Consider the following 16,631-nt stretch of genomic DNA (forward strand, 5'->3'; position numbering starts at 1 on the left):
TGTCGACCTTCGGCACGCTGCAAATAGGTGGCAACATCGAGATTTTCTTCGTCGGTGACGTCGGGTAGCATGGCGTCAAACGTCGTTGCCGGGTTCCTTCCGTAGACCAGGTTGAACGGCACCATGTGCGTCGTTCCTTGCACGGCCGTGTTGTATGGTAAGGTCACGTACGGAAGGATGGCATCCCACGTCTTGTGTTCGACGTCGACGTACCTTGCCAGCATGTCGGTGATGGTCTTGTTTAGGCGCTCGGTGAGGCCATTCGTCTGAGGGTGGTAGGCGGTGGTCCGTCGATGGCTTGTCTGGCTGTATCGCAGGATGGCTTGAGTTAGTTCTGCCGTATGGGCCGTACCTCTGTCGCTGATGAGGACTTCTGGGGCACCGTGACACAGGAGGATGTTCTCAACGAAGAATCGGGCTACCTCGGCGGCACTGCCTTTGGCCAAGGCATTTGTTTCGGCGTAGCGGGTGAGGTAGTCAGTAGCTACGACGATCCATTTATTCTCGGACGTCGACTTTGGAAAAGGCCCCAGCAAGTCCATCCCGATCTGCTGGAACGGTCGGCGAGGTGGTTCGATCGGCTTTAGAAGTCCGGCTGGCCTTGTCGGTGGTGTTTTGCGTCGCTGACAGTCTCGGCACTGTCCTTACGTAATGGGCGACGTCGGCAGAGAGGCGAGGCCAGTAGTATTTTTCTTGTATCCTCGCGAGCGTGCGGGAAAAACCGAGTTGTCCTGCCGTTGGGTCGTCATGGAGAGCTTGCAGAACCTCTGGACGCAATGCTGAGGGCACCACGAGTAGGTAGTTGGCTCGGAGAGGCGAGAAGTTTGTTTTTAAGAGAATGTCGTTTTGCAAGCAAAACGACACCAATCCTCGCCTGAACACCTTGGGCACAATGACGGTCTTGCCTTCCAGGATAGTCTACAAGGCTCCTTGGTTCCGGGTCGGCTGGCTGTTCGGCGAATTCGTCGGCACTGATGGGTACCAAGAAAGTGTCGTCATCCTGGTCGTCCTGTGGCGGCGGTTCGACGGGAGTGCGAGACAAGCAGTCGGCGTCAGAGTGCTTTCGCCCGGACTTGTAAACGACGGTGATGTCGAATGCTTCAAGTCTCAGACTCCATCGTGCGAGGCGACCTGAATGATCCTTCAAGTTAGCCAGCCAACACAAGGCGTGGTGGTTGCTCACAACTTTGAAGGGCCTGCCATAGAGGTAGGGGGCGAAACTTTGATGTAGCCCAGATGATGGCGAGGCGCTCCTCTTCTGTTGTGGAATAATTTGATTCGGCGTTCGATAGCGACCGGCTAGCGTAACTGACCACCCTTTATAATCCGTCAGTCATCTGCACAAGCATGGCGGCGAGTCCTACGCTGCTTGCGTCGGTGTGGACATCGGTATCGGCGTTTTCGTCGAAATGCGCAAGTATTGGCGGTGACTGCAGGCGTCGCTTCAGTGCTTCAAATGCTTCGACTTGCGGCACCTACCACTTGAACTCGAAGTCGGCCTTCGTGAGGTACGTCAGTGGCTCGGCGATCCGTGAAAAGACCTTGACGAAGCGCCTTTAATAGGCGCATAGTCCATGAAATCTACGCACTGCCTTCTTGTCGGTGGGCGGAGGAAAGTCAGCGATGGCCGCCGTTTCCTGTGGGTCAGGGCACACGCAAGACTTGTTGATGACGTGGCCCAAGAACAAGAGCTCCTCGTATGCGAAGCGGCACTTTTCTGGCTTCAGCGAAAGTCCGGAGGCCTTGATTGCTTGAAGAACTGTTTCAAGGCGCCGGAGGTGTACCTCGAAGCTTGAGGCAAACACAACGACGTCGTCCAAATAGACTAGGCAAGTCTGCCACTTCAAGCCTGCCAGTACTGTATCCATGACGCGTTGTAAAGTGGCAGGTGCCGAGCAATGACAAACGGCATGACGTTGAACACGAACACTTCGTCTTGTGTTATAAAGGCAGTCTTCTCCCGGTCCCTCTCGTCGACTTCGATTCCCCAGTAGCAGATTTTGAGATCCATCGAAGAAAAATACTTTGCGTTGTAGAGTCGATCCAAGGTGTCGTCAATCCGTGGGAGAGGGTATACGTCCTTCTTCGTGATTTTGTTGAGGCGACGGTAATCGACGCAGAAACGTAGGGTTCCAGCCTTCTTCTTTACTAACACCACGGGGGATGCCCACGGACTCTTGGACGGCTGGATGATGTCGTCGCGCAGCATTTCGTCGACTTGTTGCCTTATGACCTCGCGTTCGCGCGCCGAAAATCGGTACGGGCTCTGACGGAGTGGGCGGGCCTATTCGTCGGTTATGATGCGGTGCTTGGCGACAGGGGTTTGTCGAACTTTTGACGACGACGAGAAGCAGTCCTCGTATTGCAGGAGCAGAGCCTTTAGTTGTTCTTTCTTGTGCCTGGGAAGGTTCTGATTGACGTCGAAAGTTGGTTCAGGTACTATAGTCGTCGTTGCAGGTGCACTGGAATCCGTGAAGGCGAACGCACTGCTGGCTTGTACTATTTCGTCGATGTAGGCGACCGTGGTGCCTTTGTTAATGTGCTTGTATTCGGGGCTGAAGTTCGTGAGCATCACCCTTGCTTTCCCTGCACACAGCTCAGCTATGCCTCTAGCGACGCAAATTTCGCGGTCGAGCAGTAAGTGATGATCGCCCTCGATGACGCCCTCCATGTCTGCAGGCACTTCGGTACCGACGGAAATCATTACGCTGGAGCGAGGTGGAACGGTGACTTGTTCTTCGAGCACATTCAAGGCATGGTAACTTATGCTTGTATCCGGTGGTATCGCGTTGTGCGTTGAAAGCGTTATCGACTTGTACCTTAAGTCGAAGACTGCACCGTGTCGGTTTAGAAAGTCCATGCCTAGGATGACATCCCTGGAGCAGTGCTGCAGGATTACGAAGCTCGCCGGTTAAGTGCGGTTATTTACCGTGACTCGTGCTATACAGATTGCAGCCGGCGTTATTAGGTGGCCTCCCGCTGTACGAATATCGGGTCCTTGCCAGGCCGTTTTCACCTTCTTCAACTTGGCGGCGAACGGGCCACTGAAGACGGAATAGTCGGCTCCAGTGTCGACGAGAGCGGTGACGTTAAGACCATCGATTAGCACGCCTAGGTCGGTAGACCGCCGTCTGGCGCTATGGTTAAGTCGTGGCGTCGGATCACGGCTGCGTCGGCTTGCTCCGCTGCTGCTACATCGCGTCAGCAGGTCTTCTTTCGGCAGCGAAGTGTTGTCATGAAGGCTCTTTCCAGGCGGCGTGCTGATACTTCGTCGTGATGATTCGCGAATCTTCTTCGTCGGCGGCGGAGGATCTTCGGCATTGCGTCGTCCAGCAACCGCACCTCCATCGGTTGCTGCCTTTAGTTTCCCGGGTAAGGGCTGGGAGATCGGCCCCGGGTTGGGCCGGCGTACAGCCGGCGATGCGGCGAGATATAGCGGCCTGGTGACGGCGAGCGTTAGGGTCGTCGTGGTTGGCACTGGGCTCCGGCGAGGTAGTCGGCGATATCAAGTGGTCGCTCGCCAAGCTGTGGACGGGGCGCGTTGACGGCGAAGCCCCGTAGGCCCATCTCGCGGTATGGGCATCGGCGGTAGACATGGCTGGCGCTTCCCCGCAATGATAGCAGAGCGGGCGGTGGTCGGGGGGGGGGGGGGGGCGCCAAATGTCTGTCTTCCTCTGGTGGCTGCGCTGGGAGACGGGCGGGTGGGTTGGCGGCGACGGTGGTGGACGACGGAACTGCGGCGTTACGGGCCCCTGGCGCGAATGCGGAAGGCCGCCTTGACGACGGGCGGCGGCGGCGAAGGTCAGCGCTTCCGGCTGGGGTTGCGGCGATTGCGGCTGCACTCCAAGTGAGCGCTGAACTTCTTTGGCGATGTCGGCTATAGATGCTACTTGAGGCTGCGACTTGGGAAAGAGAATCTGCAGTTCCTCGCGAACGACCACTCTGATGGTCTCGCGCAGGTCGTCGTTGCCAATTGCTTGAACGTCGATGTTGTTGGCGGCCAGTGTTCGGCGGTTATATTGCCTTGTCCGCATGTCGAGCGTCTTCTGAATGGTTATGGCCTCGAAAATAAATTCAGCAACAGTCTTGGGCGGGTTGCGTATAAATCCGGCGAGGAGCTCTTGCTTGAAACCCCTCATCAACAAGCAAACTTTGTATGACGTCATTTGGAGATGAAATCGTCGCCGCGCGCCGAACGCTGTATGTGCGAGTGAAAGGGCGCGAGGGGCGCGTCTTTCACGGGGAGTGAACGCACGGCGGAGAACAAACGCGCGTTCTGCGCCGTGCTCGCTTAAGGGCTGCAGAATTAGGCGTCTCGTTTCTCCTTTACAATCACCATATATGTAGAGCAAACGCGCCTTCTTCAGACGCGCGAGAGGCCGTGGGGGAGGGGGAAGGAAGGGACGCGACGTTTAGCTGCGGCACCAAGTGCCTATTTATATGAGAGGCTCCAGCAACAGTCACCAACGCCGCACGCATTTTGAGCTAACGCGGGCAAAACGCCGATGGCGTCGACAACAGTTCTGCGTGTTGTTGCTACCAAAGCCGCTCACCTTACTTCGTATGACATTGCTGTGTTGCTATCGCATTCATTGCTTCGCCCTTAGGGCGAAACTGTGACATTTTTTTCTCTTCTGGCATGTTGGGGTCGGCGTGCTTGAACAGGCGAGTCATCTCCTCCGTGAAAATCGTGATGTTCTCGTTGGGCAGCTGTACCCGGGCTTCTAGGAGAACTTCGGTCCTTTCCTTGCGCACAACGTTGTAAAGGTCTGCAGGAAGCCGTGGCGGAACAGGTCCCATGTTGTCAAGGTCGAATCCCGATTTTTGAACCACGTCCTGGCAGCATCTTCCAATGAGAGGAGGACGCGGCGCAGCTTGTCGTCGCTGTTCCAGTTGTTAAATACAGCGACCTTTTCATATGTCTTCAGCCAACTTACCGGATCCTCGAATGTTGATCCGCGGAACCTCGGTGGCTCCCTGGGGTGCTGTAACACGACCGGTGTAGGCGGCACTGGTGCTGTCATGGTTGATGTGGTCGTCGTGGCCGTGCACTTCCTGGTCTTCTCGGGAAGAAGTCCGTACTCCGGGGGTTGGTCAAGTAGCCTGATGCTAGCTCGATGGTCCGGGACAACGTTTGTACTCTCTTCGGGGTTCGGGCTTGGTTCACTGCTTTTCGGGGGCGTCCGCTGCATGGACACAAAAGCACCTCTACCAGATGTCACATAGTAGTAGTGACAGTGCAGAAAACAGTCGTAAAAATGTGTATGACGAAACTGATTCTTTATTGGGCGAACCTGCGCCCACAAAAGCAAGCTACACTCGAAGCACAGCGATAGCGACGAACACAGTCGGCGATCATCGAAATCTGATCAGCGGCGAAACAAGTTGGCTTTTATACATCGAAGGTTCCAGAATTATCCCTGGTGCTCGCGTGTCGTTGAGAAAGTTCTAGACAATTCGCGTTGCTTCAGATTACATGAGCGTTGGTGACCACGCACAACGGATAGAAGCATCGATAACGTTTAAGAATGTTCCGATACATGCAGGCGCGTCCTGTGCCTAGCGATAACGTTTAACATTTGTTAGTCGGTGAAAAGTGGTCACCGCTGAAAGAAAAACAGTATGAGTGTCACTATTCTGCACACGTGGGGCAGTCGTCTAGCGGGGAATCACTTGTACATGTTTCACTAGTGGGTGTATGCGGTGGAGTTCGAACACAGCGCCTCCCGCAGCCGGGTCGCAAGCCCTTGCCATTTCGCCACGGCTGCGGTAATGACGGCGATGGGTCCATTACTGGCACGGAATGTTAAAACAAGGAGCCCAAATAGGAACTGACTGTAGGGAGGGGGCCCTTCAGTATAGCCATAACACTACATTGACGGGTAACATCAGCCGATGCACAACCTCTGTAATAGCTGCGCTTTTCGTCCGGTTTCATGGTGCCCATCAAGAAAGATTTTCAGTTAGATCCGCAGGGTATTAAATTCTTACCTATAGAAAACGAAGATGAACTGCAGTTTGACCTTATTATGCTAATTCGCCTTCACTGCCTATGGCACTCCCGTATGGCTCGGTATCATTGCGGGCCGGATGCTTGGCCCGCACGAATGTATTTTCGAGAATGCATGTCAAGATTTGTAGAAATTCAGAGAGCACAAGAATCTACACCTGCGTGGCTGTCGAGGGTCGAACCGTTAACCGCGCTCAATAAATTCTGAATTAGTCAGCCCAGGAAGGCTGACACTTGGCGTAGAAAGTTTACTATTTTGTATCTCGGCTTCCCAACTACTAGATGTTGTTTGACATGGTGTTACCCAACAGGCACAAAAAAAAAAAAAAACGTTTTATGGCGCCGCGGAAGAGCGTCGCGCTCGTGACTGAGGGGTTACGAGTCAGAACCGCGTTGTGAAATTGTCCTTTTAAGCTTGCTGGAGAAATTTTTTTCTTGTTTGAATTCTGTCACACTTGTTATTTTTGTCCTATGCTTATCCACCACGCCTTACTCGGAGGGCTCCTGCCAAGGCGAGCGAAGCGTCTCATTCTGTAGCCCAAGGGGAAGGGGGTGGGTGCCTTAGGTGGATGCTGCTTTAGCGGCCGCATACCCATGAATAATACCGCGTTGTTGTGTTGGTAATGTGCGTCTCAGTGAGACGGGCACCCCCATCCAATGACTAGCAAAACTCTGGGGAAGCAACATGCGATGGAATAAAAAAGGGTCGCCTCAATCTAACAACTACACGGTGAGGGGACCCGTCAAAATGCCGTATACACTATTATGACGGGCTCCCTCACCGTTGTGAGTGCCGAATAATGGGAATAACGGGCCATGTACACATCACTGGGAAATGAGGACCTAAATGAACGCTGCGAGAATATTATTGTAAAGTGTTTCTTGGGTGAATTTTCTGGTTCGAGATGTAAGTGGTCGCAGCGGTGAATAGTTATTTTCTTTCTGTCACTTTAACGGGTTATGAATTGCTCGAATATGATATACTTTAGACAGTAGGCTCATATTCGGTATCCTGGCGGCACTAAACGTTGCGCTGTTGATTAAAAATGCATTTGTCCTTGGTCTGAAACCACAACTAATTATGTAATAGGCGAGGAGCGCGAAGACCGATAAAAAAGGCAAGTGGGATGAAGACAAACACTGGCTTCCAGCAGATCGTTTCTTCTGTGATCAGGCAAATTTATGTAATCTGTTGAACCATAGTCGGAGAAACATTTCTAGTGACAAGTAAGCAACCAAAGAACGAAATGAAAATGCGCCTACGGCTTTGCGGCCCTTCGCGCTGTTAACTTACTAAAATAAAACACCAAGAACGGAAATGAAATAGGTCTATGACCTTGTGGCACTTCGCGCTGTTCACTTACTAAAATTAAACACCAAGAACGGAAATAAAATACGTCTACGGCCTTGTGCCCCTTCGCGCTGTTCACTTACTAAAAAAACACTACCTAGCCCAATCGTCCAGCCTGACAAGACTGCCAAAATATCAATAATTGAACGACACGCGAAATTGAAAAAAAAGAACTGAATTTATTCTGGGAATGTCATAGGAACCATTGCCCGTACAATATATGCTAGGAAGGGGAGTAGCTATTAATGAATGGGTAATACCACTCTTAACGTTTCGACAAATCAATTGCCTGTTGCCTTATGTCACTCCACAGTGTCATGAAGGAAGCCTTATCACCTTGTTCTCGTATCTTCTCCTCTAAACGGCTCAGCATCGCCGGCGTGAAGTATTCCCTCCAGCCTCCAACTTTCGCTTCTCGCACCACTGTGTACTTGTTACAGTCCCCATCGACACCCTGCTTGCTCTTCGTGTGCTCTCTCGAAAACACCGCATTTAATAGTGGATTCTCGTTAGCCTGCAGGTTCATAACCATGGCGCGCCTCATATACTCAGGCGTGGACCATTCTAGAATGTTCCGGAGCGTTTGTTCATCTTTTTCTAGGTGCATGCCGTAAGCTTCTCCGAGGAAGTGTGCAAGCCTGAGCACCGTACTTCGGGTGTCCTTCTTGAGTTGCTCGTACGTGACAAAGAACACGTTGGGTTCGTCCTTCAGAGCATATGCCTTTGCTACGTGGTCAAAGTAACTTCCGTAACCTAGGTCACCATCTACAAACGGTTCGAAGAACTCTTCGAAAGTGCCATCCTGAAATCGGTAATGGCTCAGGTCTGTCATCATGCGAAAAAGCGAGACGCTGACGTCCCAAGGGTTGCGAGCGATGTAGACGTACTTTGCCTTTTCGTTCATAGTCGCACGCTCTAGAGGGTTATGCGTAATCAGAAGTCTCACGGGAAGAGGTGACTTCCAGCCATCGCAACCCATGTATTCGATAGAGCGGAGGTTGTTGGCAAAGTGTGCGTGCGTAGTGACCGCCTCGCCTTTTTTGATGATAAGCTGCGTGATGTACTGCATCCAATGCGTGCCGCTTTTCGGGAACGAGCTCTGAACGACGTCGCCATTGGCGGCACGAAAAAGAAGGCTTTTACGAAAGATTTCTGGATCGACTACAGGACACCTGGGAACGCCGTCGATGATTTGGCGATAGGGCCTCCGTCCCGGCATAGCGGTGAATTTGCTGAAAAATTAGAACATCGTTGAGTTACTTCAGCCATCACTCGCAATATTTGCGTAAAAATGTGTTTCAGATGCTGCATTTACACATTCTCGTCATGCTTACTGTGGTTTCCCTTTACGAAGTGTCGTTGGTTCTGAAATTACATTTGAAGGACTAAGTAGCCACCGCAGAGGACGTCACTACTGCAGTGGTGGTGAAATGGTAGAGCATCCGACTTGTATGTGGAAGGTGCTGGGTTCGTATCCCAGTGGCGCCAGAAGCCGGCCCCTTTTTGTAGTGGGTAGCGGTGTACCACCACCTGGCACTCGATTATTTATATTCTAGCCGCCCCATGCCGCCAACTTTCCAATAGGTGTTCCTGGAAGCGCCTGAAAATCCCGTAGTTGCCAAGCACGTGGCCGGGAGTACGCTTGTACCTATTTTACCGGTAAGTACCCGATGGCAGCACCCGTTTTCCTCCCAAAGCAGCGGCGGATGCTCGACTATTTCACCAAAGTTCTGGTGAGAATAAGGGTTGCTCAGAGACCTTCCCAAATCCATAAGACCCCCTTTCGAGATGAGAACCAATTTGAAAAACCGAGTGCCAGGTCGTGGTGCATCTCTACTCATTAGAAGAGCCAGTAGGTTTGCTGCGGCACCAGGACTCAAAACTAGTACCTACCGATACGAGGCGGACGCTTTACACTTTTCCTAGCACTGCGGTTCTTAATAGACACGCATTGTTATGTACTTAACTCATTAAATTGATTTTCAAGCTTCGGTGTGGTATTTACCGAATGTGATGTGGTGGCTGCACCGAATACATTAGGTGGTGCTCCTGGCGGTGATGCCCGTGATGGTACTTACGTGTTCTTTAAAAAAACATTTTTTGTTTGTAATTTGCACCTTCTTTCCGTCTCTATTTTTTTTCTTTTTTGAGAAATGTTTGGGATCTTATGGATACGTTAAATGAGCTAACCTTCATATTTCTTTTGCTTAATAAATAATGAAGTCTAGAGACATCATTTCTTCGCAGTGTTTCTTGAAGCCTATGTGCATGAACCACAGTGCTCGAGGAAAATTCCTGGCTAAAACTATTGTTGCTTCCCTAAAATGATTCGCATTGGATTACGGGACAATGGAATCAGACGAACGTTTTGAAGGAAAAGTGCAGCAGCTGGTGTGTATTGTACCTGCCACTGTCGCCTTTTCCATGCATCGAACAAAACACAACAATTGCGTCGAAAGATAGCACGGGACTGCTGTTACACAGGAAAGATGTGCCCTTAGCCCTGATTGACGGCAAGCTGATTATGCGCCTGTTTATGCTCGATATTTAGGAGTGACTAACAGATTAAGTACATCGAACTTCAACATACGCGTCAAAGCTGTAGATTGGGTGCGAGAGAAATTCTGGGAGCACTGCCGATGATGAAGCGATCGAAACGTGAGGTGCGGACACTAGTGATAATACAGCGGTTAGTGCAGAGGTGCGCCCTACATGCGCTAGCATTAACTGACAAAACATGAATTAGCATGTTAGTATTTGTATTGCAAGCATGCGAGATTCGCAGAATTTTCTTGATCTCGACGTTCTCGGTCTAGTCATATCATAGACACGAGTGCTCATATGATAAAGTGCGTGAGCGAATCTTACATTCGACGTTCTGTGTACTCGAGGAAGATCGAAAAACTAAAATGAAGTAATGCCGAATTCAATAATCAAAATTCACGTAAACCTCAAAAGGGTAGTATTTGAATGTCATACGCTTTGAGGAAAAGAGCATGTAGTCAGTTGTGCTGCGAAGTTGCCCGAAAATGTCGAGTTTCATTGTATGGAAGCACCACAGCATAATTGTTGTGCTGAGAAAGAGTCGGTAAACATTGGCAGTAGATGTTCCGAATAAGGTTAGTATGAGAGCCCCCAAAATTTCGAAGCCAATTCCATGCTTTGGCTGCTTCGACAGTTTTCGTGGTTGGTGGATGGTGATGCGTTTTTCACCACCGACACAAACACTGTGTTCTCTCGCGCAATTGACTTATGTGGCAAGTTTATCAATAGTAAATATATAAGTATAAAAACATTCGATCCGGACGTAGTCACACATTTATGAGGAGGCTAGCAGACCGCTGGCGTGAGGGCTATTATCCAACAACTCAAAGCTCAGGGGCAATTATTTCAGACTTATTCGGGAGGGTTTTTCTCCTATAGTGCGAAGCTTTTTTCCGAGAAACCTGTGTTTGTTTCCTTTGTAGATTCTTTCTACATTCAGGTGAACGAAACTTATCCCTTTCGCAAATCTCTTGCCAGCGTGCAGATTTTCTTAGAACTGATTTACCTTGTTCGATATATCTGATAACGCTTCGGTGGTGCCTATGCTTTGAGGCTCGCAAAGTTCGCAAAGTTACAAATAACATACACAAATAACATAAGCAACTAGAAATTTTCTTAGAAGCAAAGTGATTTGTTCAGATGCGTCTGCATACTCAGGTATAATTTGATGCGGAAACAACAGTCGCTGAAGAGGAACCGACCACTTTGACTTGAATGAATATGAGAAAACCAAAATTAGGCATTTTCATTAAGTAGGAAGCCGAATCTCATAAAGAAAAAGAAAACTAGCACGCCTGGTTACTACTTCTACGTCACCTATGGCTTAAATAAATTTTGGAAACAGTTCTGCCACGGTACCTTATCACAAACCAGAAGAAAGAACAAAAATTAGTAGTGAGAAATGAGCCTCTAGCCACAGCCCTGTATTAAAAAGGCAAGGGCGAGAAAATAAAGCGCGATAAACTATGATCCTGCGAACTAATTAACTGGGGGATGACAAGGGATCCTCAAATTGGATCCTACATTTCAACGAGGGAACACATTTTCACTGGGGCTTTTCACTTGTTCAACCACTCTTGATGAATTTATGGTGTAATCTGTTTTGCTTATTATCACGTTGAGTTAAGGTGTTTGGGGATAGTAAGACCACAAGGCGGCACCCTGCTTCGTTACTTTAACTGGTAATCGCTGTCATAGCTTCTCTGAACTCTGAAAGAGGCTTGGCTGATTGATCAAGCTTACGGGAGGTTACCTTATAACCGTGTGCCCTGGGACCACGTTCTGTACCTTCATTTACGTTTTACGCCTAGTAACTCAATATCGTGGTGGACTAGCCCAGGAGCGTACTGTCCGCGTGCCACGAAATCGCGGCACCCGACACGAAGCTGCTTGAACCGATAGTGTTTTCAGCGCTGTGCCATATTCAGGCAATGAAAGCATTGTATTCTGTCGTAAGCTATCAGAGCCACACAAGGAAGAGCAACAAAGATTTCCCACCTTCGGTCCCACAGTATTGAAGAACTGTCAGGGCAGTGGAACCTTCGAAACGGCTTGCACTAATAGAATGCACACGGAAGCGTTTCTTGGGGCTTATTACCGAGGTACAGTACCCTACATGAGCCGAAAGGGCGGCAATCACTAGGCACGTACAGGACGCACGCAATCTTTGGTAGTGATGCCAAGACAAATGCGATAGGGAGTTGCTAAACAATGTGCGTGATCCGCGGACTTTACCCGCGATCGCGTAGAGGTAGATAAGAAAGAGATTGTGGTGACCGCTAGCGGAGGCATCTGTCTACGGCACTCAGTTTTTAGGTTTGCTCAAGTGAGTTAATTATCACCGAATGCGCAGACACCTTGTAGTATACCGACTATATACTCATAAACGTGATAAACGTGAATTCTTAGTTACATTGGGGGATACTTAATGGGCACCTCATGCCTAGAGCCCCCAGTGAATACCTATCATAAACGTCATAGCTAGAGTTTGTCCGTGTTAAACCTTGTAAATGTTTTCTTCAAAAAATGTCGAATGACATTTGTTGAGTGGTGCCAACAAATTTTACGCGACACTTCTCGTATTTTTAAACTGTAAAATCTATTAATGCTTGCTAACGTTTTGTCTTGTTTTCTGTGCATTGATGCTCCGTCTTTGCTATATACGCACCACACGTGTATATTTTCATATGTTTATGACTTGCTGTATTGTGTTCTTGCTCTAATACCTCTCTGTCGAGTACTTTAAATAAATAAATAATTAAATAAATAAATAAAAACGTTTCTTAGACCCTTCAGATCTGCTTTAAACTAAAATAGAAGAATACGACTTGTTCTAAGCTCTAGCTAGGGGATGTGTGTGTGTGTGTGTGCGAGAGAGAGAAACATGCTTTAATGAGATGCTGGAGACGTTAGCCTGGCTAATGTAACCATAGCGAATGAAGAATGTTCAAGCGGCTCCTCTTTCCATAAATCGTTAACGTCATTTTCTTGACGGAACTTTTTAAAACTAAGCGCCGAATATACAGGCCCTTTGAAGTTAAGGTATCAGTAATTTTAACAAAGTGAGTATTTGCTATGGCTAGGCAAAGGCTGCTCACAACGGTGATTCTGCGCTTAGGCGGACACATACGAATGCATGATTAAAAAGCCTGTAATTAACTGTTATACTTTCCAAATGGCGACATACATAACCTTCAGTAAAACTGCTTCAAATACAATTGCAATAAGTTTGTTAGTCCTAAAGCGCTTGCGTGCAGAGATATCCGTAATAACATATCAATTTTAATGCACTTATTTCGTAATCGGCGGCGGGAGTCTCGATAAGAAGACGACATAAATAATACTTGTCTCACGGGAAAGTGTGGAGAAATTACGCATCTGGGATGGCAATCTTAGCAAAGGGGGCATTCTAAAGAATTACAGCCGCATAATTATTGGCGATTATTATTGTGATTATTGGTAATTATTGGCAGGGGCAATTGGAGTCTCGTGGAAAGATGCGGCACTAAGGTATTTCTGAACTTGCCTGGTTATCTATTGAAGCTTTCAAAAGAAGTAGACTATTCTCCCAGACAAAGGTGGGACACTTACAGAATATGTTATGCAAAAAGGTGACAAAAAGTCAACAAACAACGTGTCTGAATAATTCGGCAACGTGAGCCGAATCGAGTTTCTACAATTAAAGACATGGAAGTCTGCCTTCCAAGCTCTTGCAAGCTCAATGTTTCTGACCGTCAGACTGGGACGTTTTGCGCGGCTTTTCACTGACGGAGGAAAAAAAGAAACTACAGAAATCTTTCAAGCTTTCTTGGTGTGGCTGAATGCCAGTCGACTGCGACGAGTGCATGCAGCGGCAATCGTAAACACCAGTGCTATGTGGTTCGTTGTTTCTGGAGTCCTCCAACACCGTTAACATGGACTGAAAGACTGCTGGCTGTAATAGAGTTGAGACGTAAGAGTCGAGACCTAACATCGCCTAGCCAGGAGTGCCCAGGAGTGAGCGCGGGCGTCCTCGCTAGGCCGCGGCAGGCTTTGCATACGTGTGGTTCTCGCTTCAGTTTTGCGTAGCTCGAGGCTAGTTAGGTGTTCAACACTAATTGAAATTAGCGAGACCAGGTGGCTACGACACCACTACGCATTGTGGCCGAGGTTTCATTCCTACGTGGGTGGGCGCGGCACACAGTGAGCAGACGTTAGTCGTGTTCTCCCGTGAGTGCGTAATTCTTATCGAAGCGAATATTTTCGCTTACTTAAGCCCGTTTGTGCACTGCCTAATTTAACAGAACCATTAGCAGTAGGATGATGTGCAATGATGCCAACACCCTTCTTGACTGATGTCAGGTATTGGCCAATATCAGCCGGCTGTGGGAATCTGCTAAATGACGAAATATGGAAGTCACCGGCAGTGTTGAAACGGGTGAGGAGAAGGCATCTATTTGAAATGAGGGTGCTTCAGAAAAAGGTAACTTAGCGCTCTGCTTGCGAACGCCACGCACTACTGCAAGTTTTGCTGAGATGTCGACAGCAGCGTATGTTATCCGTGGGCTGCGTTTTTTCACCACTCTGGCGGGCTGGTTCAGGACCTCTTTAAGATCAAATACCTGTGCAATCTAATGTGCATTTCAACCTTCTATCGTGCACTCTGTATTCATGTAAGCATTTACAGCGGTTGAGTCATGGAAAGCTATCAGCTCATCTTGCTTTACAAGTTTGCCAGGAATTGATCAGATTAGGATAAAGGATACAGCGCTCCAATTTAGTGACATTGACACGCTGATTCTGTGTAGTGTAAAAAAACATTAATTTGTTGTTGTTAAATAACTGCAAAACAAGAAGTTAGGCGCCATAACAGCCGGCTATACAAAGAGACAGCTAAGAATTTGAGCACCTGATTTGAGCACGCTTATTTGTCGTTTTGTTTGTGCCCTTCTACCAAGGTGAACGCGTACCAACTAGTGGGAACTTCAATAGCACTAAATAGACAGGCACCTGCAACAAACTTGTAAATATACTTTGTAAATAGTCTGTAGTACTTAATCCTTCGTTCGCGTAACATTTTGGTGGAGAGTGCCATTCCCCGTCCTCACCACGCTGCTGCGCTGTGGCCACACAGTCCTGCTTTCGGCTATTGCTCCCGGTGACGACTCCTCGACTGCTTGTACTCCTGCGACCCCGGCAACAACGTACGTCACGGTTACCAATCCCCGCGATCCAGGTATATTCTGCGGCCAAGATAATGCCAACGTTGAGCACTGGCTCAGCCTGTATGAGCATGTTAGCCAAAACAACCGCTGGGACTCTACCATTAGGCTAGCGAATGTACTATTCTACTTGGGCGGAGGACCTCGTGTCTCGTTCCGGACACACGAGGGCGAGATCTCTTGCTGGGATGCTTCTAATGACAAGCTCAGTGACCTCTTTGGAAATCCGACCGGTCGGCAGCTGGCTGCAAGAAAAGAGCTTGCTACGCCAGTTGAATCATCTACTGAGTCGTAGGTCTCGTACATACAAGACGTCCTCGTTCTTGCAGGAAAGTCAACGAGAAAATGGCCGAGGTTGACAAAGTAGGCCACGTGCTCAAAGGGATCGCGGACGACGCGTTCAACTTGTTGATCTTCAACAATGTTTCTACCATGGATGTCATTGTCAAGGAATGCCGCCGCTTTGAGCTCGCCAAATGCCGCCGCGCCATTCCTGTCACATGTAAGAGGCCGCCGGTGGCGCGAAAAAGAAGAGGAGCACGCGATGCCTTGTTTTCGGAACGGCGCGAGCGCGCAAGGCGCACGAACCGAGGCATAGTCGACGGATGAACGGCGCTGTCCGTGGAGTTTCAACGTGGCACCGGGTCAGGAAGGTTGCATCTCCAGCTACGTTCTGGCGACGGGAGACTTGGGGGTCTGGTTGAGTCCGCGACGCTGGCCGTCCAAGGTGTGGCCGTCGACCTCGGCAAGTTCGGGCGAGGCTCCTGGACGGGCTGCAGCTTCTCACGGCAGGACCAGGCACCCCAGAGAGGATCCCCCTTCTGCGGCAGACCGGCGCGTTTGATTCTCCTCGGGACGTCACGTCGGCACTCCTGAAGAAGTTGCGACGCATCCCGACGCTAGGCCTAGGCAGGTGGGCCTAAGTAACGCCGAGCGCCATCGCTGACGAGCGCATCACCGACGAGATACCGACGAGCTCACCACCGACAAAGGAGGCAACGCGAGTCGTCGGCATCTACTGCAGTAACGACGCCCCGAATGAATGCGACTCGGACCCGACGAGAGGAGCTTCAAGTCGGCGGTCTGTAAGAGCCCACGTTTTGTTTACGACGCAGTTAGGCCGGGGCCAAGGTGGCCAGACTTTGGCGAGCAAGAGCTAAGACTGACTGAGAGACTTTAAGGCGGAGCGAGGCTCCAGAAATGAGTTTGGTAGTAGTGTTGTATTAAGTTAGAGATTTGGTTTATCTATTAAGTAAGCTTTTTCATGGAGTTATGTCTAGTTTCGCGTGCCTTTAGTTTTGACTTTCGGCTTTAGTGTTTCGCGTGTGTTCACCGTCTCTGTACGTATTAAATCCTCGTTTGCTGTGCCGCCAGTCGTGTCTCTCCTCCATCGAGAGTAGCGCATGCACGCAACTCTCCACACTCCCAAGTAAAGGTGACAATTCCACAGTTCTGACCGCTCCCTAACACGGCTGCGACGTCGTCCTGCGTCGATCTTACCGCTTCACCCCCTTCAATCAGAACG

General features: G+C 49.5%; 1 protein-coding gene across 2 annotated transcripts in view; it reads right to left on the minus strand.

Annotated features, from left to right (window-relative positions):
- Positions 1 to 12,039, minus strand: part of LOC119445632 (sulfotransferase 1C2) — a 30,045-nt gene extending 18,006 nt beyond the window's left edge. Inside the window, exons 1-2 of one of the 2 annotated variants that reach the window (XM_037709897.2) lie at positions 11,904 to 12,036; positions 7,527 to 8,593 (exon numbers count right to left, since the gene is read on the minus strand). In XM_037709897.2, the coding sequence (XP_037565825.1) occupies positions 7,627 to 8,580 (954 nt within the window). In that variant the 5' untranslated portion in view covers positions 8,581 to 8,593; positions 11,904 to 12,036 and the 3' untranslated portion in view covers positions 7,527 to 7,626. Of the gene's footprint in view, positions 1 to 7,526; positions 8,594 to 11,903 lie in introns of those variants that run through there. The other variant, XM_049663477.1, reaches the window with a different exon arrangement.
- Between the last annotated feature and the right edge of the window lie 4,592 nt (positions 12,040 to 16,631).

Source organism: Dermacentor silvarum, chromosome 3 (genome assembly GCF_013339745.2).
Source record: "Dermacentor silvarum isolate Dsil-2018 chromosome 3, BIME_Dsil_1.4, whole genome shotgun sequence".
In the NCBI taxonomy this organism is placed as follows: Eukaryota; Metazoa; Arthropoda; class Arachnida; order Ixodida; family Ixodidae; genus Dermacentor; species Dermacentor silvarum.